At 39.2% G+C, this 9,991-nt stretch overlaps 1 protein-coding gene across 1 annotated transcript; it reads left to right on the top strand.

Moving 5' to 3' along the window:
- Positions 1-3,945: 3,945 nt before the first annotated feature.
- LOC133717984 (uncharacterized) lies at positions 3,946-8,409 on the top strand. The gene is made up of 5 exons (XM_062144750.1): positions 3,946-4,110; positions 4,411-4,747; positions 5,972-6,027; positions 6,118-7,729; positions 8,133-8,409. The coding sequence occupies exons 1-4, from the start codon at positions 3,991-3,993 to the stop codon at positions 7,711-7,713; spliced, it is 2,109 nt and encodes a 702-aa protein (XP_062000734.1). The 5' UTR covers positions 3,946-3,990; the 3' UTR covers positions 7,714-7,729; positions 8,133-8,409.
- Positions 8,410-9,991: the final 1,582 nt, after the last annotated feature.

The raw sequence follows: 9,991 nt of genomic DNA, 5'->3' as shown, positions 1-9,991 counted from the left end.
TGGTTCTTCTGGCTGGTGAGGAATCCAGTAGTAAGACCTGTGATATTTGATATCCTTGTTTTAGGTTATACGGTGGTACTGATCAGTTTATAGTATATTCTGTATACTATAGCCAGTTCTTGCATATCCTTTTTCATAGATATGCCATCTGTCTTGACTCTCAGTCTGAGACAGTGGGCTGCATCTTTCAAGCTGGTTGAGAAATTTGGGAAGTAGTTGTAATATGCTACTTGGTTGCATAAAGATGCTTCAAGTGTTCCCAACAGACTAGCTTGAAAGTCTGTTAGTCTATTGTCTTGTAAGACACATAGAACTGAACAGTTTATGCCTTCTCGGGCAAGAAGTTTTATGCCTACTTGGACTGCTCCAATGTGCATAAATTGATAATTTTTTGTTCTTGCTCGGGCAACTTCATCAGGAGTAATCATCAAGAGATCTGTTTCTCCTGTTGTAGAAGGGGTTGTAAATTCCGGTAATTTGAAATGATGGCTGTCCATCAAGTCAAACTTTCCCCTTTTATAGATTTGTTTAAAATCTAACTTTGGAATTGAAGAGTTTTTTATCTCATGTTCGATTTCAGTGTATTCGAACTCTTCAGCATTTAGGAGTTGAACTCCTTTCTTTTTCCCGAAGATGCTCATCATTTTGACATCTCGAGTTTCTTTCGGATTTTCATACCGAATACTAGTATGACTAATAGATGGTTCCAGAAAAATCATGTTTGGAACAAGATTCTTCTCTGGGCTTTTTAATGGTTTGAATCCATTAGCTTTCTTTGCTTTTACTGTAGACACTTTCTTGTCCTTCAGTATATTTTTCATAGAATCAGCGTTTTTTTGCTGTTCATTGATTTTTCTACTAACACTTGTTAGCTTTTCTTCTTCCGCTTTTGGAAGTTCCTTGATATAATCTATTTTGTTTTCAAATTTTTCTAATTGGTAGATTATAGCAGATAGTTTTTCTGGATGATCTTGACATCTAGATAATTCTTTTTGTAGGTTCTGATATTTCTCATCAGAAGATTTCAGTAGAGAATTCAACTTCTCTAATATTAAATCAGACATTGTCCCCATTAGGGATTCCCCTTTTTGAGCTCTTTGCAAGCTCTGATACCAGTGATTTGCGGATCTAACCAATGCTCAAATAGTCAAGAGGTTTTTGTTCCTCTTTGAGAGATTTTCAATATTCTGCTCAGCTTTATAGATTCTTTTTTGGACTATAAAGATGATATCCCAGTAGTCGGGAGTTTCTCTTTTAAGCCTCGATCTATAATCTTTTAATTTTCTCAACTTTTTTTTTCTTCAGACAGTTCTTTGCTAGTAATATTACAGATAGCAATTAACTCAAGTCTATTGACGATCGGAATTATGAATAGTAAAATTTAACTGCTTACCTTTGAATATAGAGGATGAAGTCTGCAATTATAGTCTAGACAAATAAATTCAAGATGGGCCCACCACACTTTATCAAAAGGTAATAATTATGTAAGATAAAAGAAAAATGATGAAGAAGAGGGGTATTAGTGGGAGGAATAATGAGTGGTTTTGAAAAGTAGGGAGAAAAAGTGGAAAGTTTTGTGTGAGTGGGAATAAAAATAGGGAAAAACTCACAAACAGTACCTGAACTACGAGCCACTAATAACTTTCGTACCTCAACTTCAAAAAATATCATTTTGGTACCTGGACTTTTTACCCCGACCCAAGATTCATAAACCGTTAACGGGATTAACTTTTCAAGGGTATAGTCGTCCTTTCACTGTTCATCTTCTCCAAACCTCTCTCATATCTCTGCAATTCCAGATTTTTCATCTTCTTTTTCATACCTCAGTGAAAATGAGCATCAATTCGTTTGCTTTGATGGGTTTTGTTCCAAAATTCATTTAGATTCTTGGGTATGTTTCTATTTCATTATTTGTATTAGTTCTTCGGGAAAAAAATACAAACAGTACCCAACCTATGGCCGACTCCGAATTTTTGTACCCAAATTTTCAAAACTATCACTTTGGTACCTGAAGTTCGGACCCCGACCCAACTTTAGTACCTGAAGCCGTTAACTCAGTAACGGCGTCTGACAGGTGGCATATATTGAAGGGTAATTTCGTCTTTTCATATTTAATTCATTATATATATATATATATATATTGTTTTTTTTTTTTACCTCTTCTTCGCTCTCTCTCTATCTCTCTCTCTAACCATTATCAACAACCAAAAAAAAAAAAAAAAATTTCTTCCAGCAGCCCCGCGCCTCCTCCTCTCCAGCCCAGCCCCCCCCCCCCCCCCCGGCGCCGCAACCCCTGCTGCGAAGCCCCACAGCCGGCCAGACCAACACACCAGGCCGAGCGCTGCCCAGCCTCGCCTTGCGCATCGCCTAGCCCCCCCCTCTGCGCGTACATCTCCCTCCGCGCTACTGCCCTAGCATCAGCAGCCCTGCGCCCCGCGCCTGCGCTTGCGCAGCCCACCTAGCGCAGCAACCCAACAGCCTGCCCACCAGCGCCCACCCTCGATCTACTAGCAGGCGAAGGAAGAAGAAGAGAGAAAAGAAAAAAGGAAGAAGAGAGAAAGAGTGGAAAAAAAGAAAAAGAAAAAAAAATTGTGACCCAGCCCAAAGAAAAGAAAAAAAGAGAGAATGATGGGTGATGCCTGATCAGATCCAAGAAATGAAGTTAATTTGCCCCAATTCTGGGTTTCATTCTTTTGCCAATGGTCTGGAGAAGATGATGACAGAGTTAGGAGGAAGAAGAAGATGAAGAGAGCTTGAGGAAGAAGAAGAAATTTAGTGAAAGGACGAAAATACCCCTCAAAGTTTGACAGTTGACTAACTCCGCAACGGCCAACAGTGTTCTAGGTACTAAAGTTGGGTCGGGGTCCGAACTTCAGGTACCAAAGTGATAGTTTTGAAAATTTGGGTACAGAAATTCGGAGTCGGCCATAGGTTGGGTACTGTTGTATTTTTTTCCTAGTTCTTCAGTTCTTCACCAATTTTCAAACTATTTGCAACACCAGAAACTCATAGCAGAAGAAAAATCCCAATCATGAATTTGCATAGTTAACAAAATAGAAAATTTATACACACACCCATACTCGTAGTAGTGTGATCTCATACTCAATCATCTTCGTTTTTGCTTTCTCCTCCATTTTCTTATCCTCATCACAAAACCCCAGGTTGCTTCTGGTTCGTGGATCCATGGCGGGCGTCAAGGTCACCTTGGAGGTTGGAAGCGACGGCGTCGCCGTCATCACCATGTTCAATCCTCCCGTCAACGCCTTGGCCATATCCAGTAATCCAAGCTACCTCTTCACCTTCCGTTAACTTTTTTTTTTAGCTCGCCGATTGTGCTGACTCTGTGTGATTTGGTTTTGATGTGGTGTTGTAGTTCTCAAGGGGCTGAAGGAGAAGTTCGATGAAGCGGCGAGGAGAAACGACGTCAAGGCCAATCTGGATTGTGCAAATTCATGATTGGGATTTTTCTTCTGCTACGAGTTTTTGGTGTTGGAGATAGTTTGAAAATTGGGGAAGAACTAATACAAATAATGAAATAGAAACATACCCAAGAATCTAAATGAATTTTGGAACAAAACCCATTAAAGCAAATGAATTGATGCTCATTTTCACTGAGGTATGAAGAAGATGATGAAAAATCTGGAATTGCAGAGAGATAGGAGATAGGTTTGGAGAAGATGAACAGTGAAAGGATGACTATACCCTTGAAAAATTAACCCCGTTAACGGTTTTACTGTTCCCAGGTATGAATCTTGGGTCGGGGTGAAAAGTCCAAGTACCAAAATGATATTTTTTGAAGTTGAGGTACGAAAGTTATTAGTGGCTCGTAGTTCAGGTACTGTTTGTGAGTTTTTCCCCAAGTTGGTGGAGTGTATGAGAAATATATTGGTGGATTTGGGGTATATGAGAATTTCCCCTTTTCTCAAAGAAAAAAAAAAAAAAAAAAAAAGGGGAAAACCCTAATCGGAGATCTTCCAATCGCCTTGAGCTATGCAGCAACCTCAGGAGTCGACGACGGCAGCCGATGAGATTCGCTCCTTACGGGTCGACGGCTTGAGTCCGAGGATGGGTGAGATGTATCTCTACAACTGCTTCAGTGACTGCGCAGAGGTATCTCTGTTCGTTTAGGGATTGAATTCGTCTATTTTGCTTTTGAGTTTAGGACACGGGCAAAAATTACTGAAATCCATCCCTGGAGTTTATTATGCACTTGAATTTAAAAGGGATAATTTGACTATTGCAACTACTTTTTTGTTTTCTTTGATAACCCGAAAGTTAGATTAATTTCTTCGCTTGGTACAAGAGTTGATGTAATTTTAGTTGCTTCAAGAGTTAAAAGTTGCCAAAGTTTGTTTATATGCCTCCCATTATTATGTTGTATTCATGCTAGTTCTTTCGGGGTGATGGTAGGTTTTGGCTGCAACAGTTTTGCGGAAAGTGCAAACCGGATGGCAGGAAGATCATGGTTTTGTCGAGTTTGCTTCTCACAGTGTGGCTGAGTTTGTCTTGAGCTCCTACAATGGTGAGCTCATGCCCAACTACAATAATCGGAGATTTTGCCTGAGCTGGGACACTGATGGTTACGGTACAAGGTGGCGCTGGGATCCTGTTTACCAGCAATGGTCTTTCTTTGGTTATGATGAGCACTGTGATATGTTGGATGCCAAGACAGTGATCGAGTTGTACAAGGACTGCATACCTGTTGTTACTGAAAAGCCATCTGGTAGTGCTCAGCAATATTCGCAAGGTATCTATTCTGAACTTCTAGTTAATACTTCATAATCATCTATAGTAACACCTAAACTATACAACTTATCTCAAGGTATATATTCTAGTCAATACTATGTGATAATTTATTAATCTTGGAGAACCAAGTTCCCTTCTTAATTTTTTTTTAAATTATTTATGTTGTACCCTATCATGCCCCTTCCTTTGCATCCTTTGCACTATAGTTTACGATGAAGTAGCCAGGAATTTTGAACTTGGTAACATATTTTCAAAATACTCTGTGAAACTTCTATTGGATGCTGTGTAATTATTTAATTTGCTGCATTTAACTTGAAATTGTTTGATCGTAAACAGGTGCATTTTTTATGGCCTCTCTTTTCTGTAGATTTTCTAATGCTATTATGTTGACCTACTTTATTAATGTTTCTTGTATGTTTGATTTCAAATTATTAACGTATCAGACATACATTCCTGGACCAAAAATAGAATTAATCCCTCAATGTTTTTTCAATTATAGTTCCTTTTTTCAAATGGGAGTAGAAAAGTTGTGAAGGTCAGATTAGGTTTGGAAGCCATATGTCGCAGCTTAATGGTTATAAGATGCCTGTTTAGCCCAAGTTAATCTTGTTAGTGCGTTTGGCTGTCTATATAATGTTGGAGTCTTGGAAAGCTCCAATTCTATGCTTTTCTAGGATTGTTCCTCTCCAACGTACAGTCGAAAAATCTAGAGCTATGGCAAAGTGACCCCTTCATAGCTGTGTTTCTTTTCTGGTTGCCAACATGAAAGTTGCTCAATTAGGGGAAATATAAGTAAAGCATATATGAAACCTTGAATATGTGTGTATGTGTGTGTCATGTTGTCCACACACACACAGACATGCATAAATAGCAGTTAATTGTGTTGCATGCAAAAATTTAGGAGAGATGTGTTGATATGACTATTTGCTTGCCATTTAGAAAGCTACTCGGTTGGGGATTTGGATATATATATATATATATATATATATATATATATATATATATATATATATATATAAATATATACGCACAATTAGTGTTGCATGCAAAAGTGTAGGTGATTTGTGTTGATATGACAATTCGATTGTTTGAGAACCATGATGTAGAGTGATCCTATTTTTTAAATTATGCGGAGAGTTTTAGTATGTGCATGTGTGTTTGTGAATATGTGCATAAATAATCTTAAAACTGCACAGACCGGTGCTTATGTGTTCGTCATGTGCAGCTGCCTACCCAAATACTCTTGGAGATTCAGGCGAGGCTATTCCAAATAACACAGAAGTGGGTTGTTTCTTCTAACGACAGCCTTATCTTTTTTGACTCTGCTATTATTCATGTTAACATTTCTTTTTATTGTCTTGATTGCTACAGAACCAGCTAGTTCAGACAAAGTGGAATGGTTATAGTCGTGCTGGCTCTATGGATAGTTACAAGCGTTTGAAGCATGCACATGTGGATCTATGGAATGGTGGTAATGGTGCTGGGTTTATGTTTATGCAGAACAACTTGATGCGTCCACATCACCTTAACCTGTATCATGGAGGACAGGCTGGATATGTAAATTACCAGCAGCATGGTCTATACCCACAGCCTTGTGCTTATCAGCTGCCTTATCAACAACATCAGACACAGTGGACTGTTGGCAGTGATGTGCGTCCACTTGGGCAGCTCACCCAAGTTCCTAACCTGCAGGCGGGATATGTAAATTACCAGCAGCATGGTCTCTACCCACAGGAGAAGAAGCTGTATTTATGTTTCGATGAGCACAATGCCCCGATCAATTGTTGTTATGTTCTCCGCACCATAAATTTGTCCGAGTTACTTGCATGCTCCTGTGAGTTCAGCAGCGATACTGAAGAAATAACCAAGTGCAGCTATTGCACCTCCAAAGTCAAACCGGAATCTCGGTTGCGCCAGCGGGCTTGGCTCTTCGCCAGCGAGGAAAATCCTTTCAGCTGCGGTAGGGTGGAGGTGATAATTCCTGCGCGTATGGGTTGCTGTGCCTCCGGCTCCCAAATCTTCTTCTCTGGTGGCATAGCTCCACTACCACTTAGGGAAAGACGATTTATGGAAAGACTATTTCTGCCAAGTGGAGATGTCTATAGTTTTGAACCCAAGTCTATGTTTTGGAAAAAGCATGATTGGAGTTTCCTGAAGGGGAAACCAGACCCCTTGCTTTTTGAGGTGAACGGAAATCTCTATTGTCTCACAGGTAGGCCCCTAGGTTTTTCTCTTGATCGTCCCACTTTCGAGGTATACTATAGCAGTTCTGGTGAATGTGAGGCTTTGCCGGATCCTCCATTTTACCTACCGGAACTAGATCACAACAAAAACTACAGCGGCCGTTTGCCTGGTAGTGAATTGTCTTATGCTATTGTTGGTACCAAGATCTTGATCTCGAGCAGGCACAACAATGAATCAATCCCTAACTTTCCCATTATGTGTTTTGATGTGAATGAGAAGGAAAAGAAATGGAGAGAGATGACTTCCTTGTTCGATGGTAAGCCCTTTCCCTTCATCAGCAGGGCGGCTTTGGTCTTGGACTTGAACGATGGTACACATGATAAGGTCATGTTTTCCGTTCGTGAATATCACGAGATGTATGTCTCCCGATTAGTTGTGAATGATGATGGTAGTATATACAACTCTCAGGATTCTCCTCTGTTGTTTTTTAACTGGTTCTATACCTTCTTTGGTGACCTTTGTCCTTTACATTCAAAGTCATACAGCTTTGTCGATCTAGGAAATCAAAAAGTTGGCTTTGTTGTGTGCGGGAACATGGGTACAATGGCAAGAGGTGATACACCTTCTCTCCGGAAGGTGCGTGTTCTTGTGTTAGTAATTGAATATGAAGTGACAAAATCAAGATATGTACGGGGAAAGCTCCTGGCCACTCGCACCTTTGAATACAAATGCCATTCCGCCGGCCTCCGATCCGTCGACTTGATTGGTAGCTTTGTGTTCTAACTCACTCCAACCATTGGTAATTCCTCCTCTCTCTTAAGTATTAATGTTAGAGTGAGTGCTACATCAAACCAAGTATTACACTTGTTAATGGTAGACATGGTTGGCCTTATAGCTCTACTGCGTTGTCTGTTATGAGCTTGGAAAGAAATATGGAAAGATCATTCGGTTTATTGCTTTTGTTGCATTTGGTTTGTACGTTGTTTCACTAGGGTTGAAGTTTGATCGATGGCCCCACGCCATTTTAATCAAGGTAAATAAGCTAGATTTACATTTTGAGCAGTCTGCATTCAAGGTGCTAGTAACTAGGGTTCACAGAAGCTTGTTTATGCACTCAATCTATGGCTTTGAAAAGTTCTAATTCAGGTGACGATTTACTATGGCAGTATCATTGATATGCCATTGTTTTGATCCATTTGCAGGTCTTGTGGTGCGGCAGAGGAGAATCACAGGTTCCTACTCATGTTTCCTTGTGAAATGGAAATGAATTCTTGTGGGCTGATACTGGGCCTGTAATTTTGGAGATGATAATGGGCCTGTAATTTTTCCTTTTGTAAGACCATTTATCAATGCAGTGTATATCTGTTCCTTCTAACTTGATCTTCATCTGTGAGGACTTGGTTTTTAAATCTGACTGTCCAAACAACCTTGTTTGTAACAGCAAATTTGGATAAATGACCATTCAAGTTGAATTTTTTTACCCACATTTTAGAAATTATTAAAAAATATCCTTTTTGTATGTTTGAAAGGTTCAAATACGCACGAGAAGATTGAATTCTGCTATCCAGTCATTCTCTATGGAAATGGCTGATTTTGAGCGGGTATTTTCTTGTCAACTTAGAAGGCCTCAAGTAGATGAGGCATGCATTACATATTGGAACATATGGTAAAGAATATTAACCTAACACGCTTGAATCCACATGCAACAAGTTCACGCTAATTGTACTTCCTATCAGATTGTTGTCGGTAGTGTCGGCACTGGTGTCACATCCATCTTTTTTCTGTGACATTGAAACCAAGTTAATTACCAACTGACTCCCTAGAGTAGAACAACATATGAATTGTGTTGTTTTTAACTAACCAGCTAAACCTTACACAATTTCAGTAAAGGAAAAACTTTCCATATAAAGTTTGCAACTAGTCCTACGGAGAAGCTAGATTCATACATTTATAATCATAATGACTCAGGACCGAGCATAGGATTTTTCAGAAATTTCACAACGTATGTACATGTACTTCTCAAGGTACCACAGATAAATCCTAAATTTTTTCATTACTTATAGCAATGCTGTAATGATAACACGATCGAATCAACGTTATAACATGTATTGTGTTGAAATTTTGAAACTTTAAATGAAATCCAAGTTTAATTACCTGTTTCCACTGGAAGATGTTACCTGGCCTAGTTCCTCCAATAGATAAATCCTCCTTCTCCATGTTCTGATATATTACAATATATCGGACATGAAAGGTGAAAAAGTAAAACAAATTATAGACTAACATTAAATAATTTGATAGTTGGGACCTCTAAATCTACTCACTTGAGAGTGTTATGTATTCATAAATGACATACATAATCTATTATAAAATGACTCCTAAGGACAATAGTTATACCAAAGAAATATTATACTGATTTTCTCTAGACTTTCCAATTTAATAATATTAAATTTCATTCTTTATTATTTTCTTTATTTATATTCATTTTCCAATTTCACTATATACTCATTAAAGTATCCATATATTTAATAAGAATTAAAATTATGATTAAGATCATGTGACATAAAAATGTAGGATATACATGTTGAACGCATATGAGTGAGGGAAAACAATATAACAAAATAAATAAGTTTTGATGTTTCGTAAAAAAGTGAGATGTCCTCTTTTTCTCTCTTCCGAGTTATTCTAGGGTTACTTGCTGTGGTGACTCATGGCGGCTCTGCAATTTCGACCAGCATGGGCGAACATCCTTTCCCTTCTGGTTGCATTGACGATGGCGGCGTAGGAGCAATCCCTCACCTTCTCGTCTCGACTCTCGCAAGGGAGATCTCTCGACGGCGATCAACTTTAGTTGATGGTGGTCTTGTACCTTGGAATCGGAAGGGTGAGGGTGCTCTCCCTTCTACTCCTCTTCTCAGCGGCGACTGATATGGCAGCGCTGATGGTGATGATGGTCGTTCTTGTGTCTTCAGATCAAGATTCGAGGTGTGGAGCTGGGTTGTGGAGGGAGGCTCTTCCACTAGAGGCGGTGGTGCATCCAGACCTGGCTTTCTTCTCCATGGTG

Source organism: Rosa rugosa, chromosome 6 (genome assembly GCF_958449725.1).
Source record: "Rosa rugosa chromosome 6, drRosRugo1.1, whole genome shotgun sequence".
Lineage (NCBI taxonomy): Eukaryota > Viridiplantae > Streptophyta > Magnoliopsida > Rosales > Rosaceae > Rosa > Rosa rugosa.
The sequence above is the reverse complement of the archived record's forward strand: the minus strand, read 5'-3'. Positions and strand labels throughout refer to the sequence as shown.

Coding starts and splice junctions, on each gene's coding strand:
- LOC133717984 (XM_062144750.1), top strand. CDS start 3,991: ATGCAGCAACCTCAGGAGTCGACGACGGCAGCCGATGAGATTCGCTCC. Junction 4,748..5,971: donor TGCTCAGCAATATTCGCAAG/GTATCTATTCTG, acceptor CGTCATGTGCAG/CTGCCTACCCAAATACTCTT. Junction 6,028..6,117: donor CTATTCCAAATAACACAGAA/GTGGGTTGTTTC, acceptor TGATTGCTACAG/AACCAGCTAGTTCAGACAAA.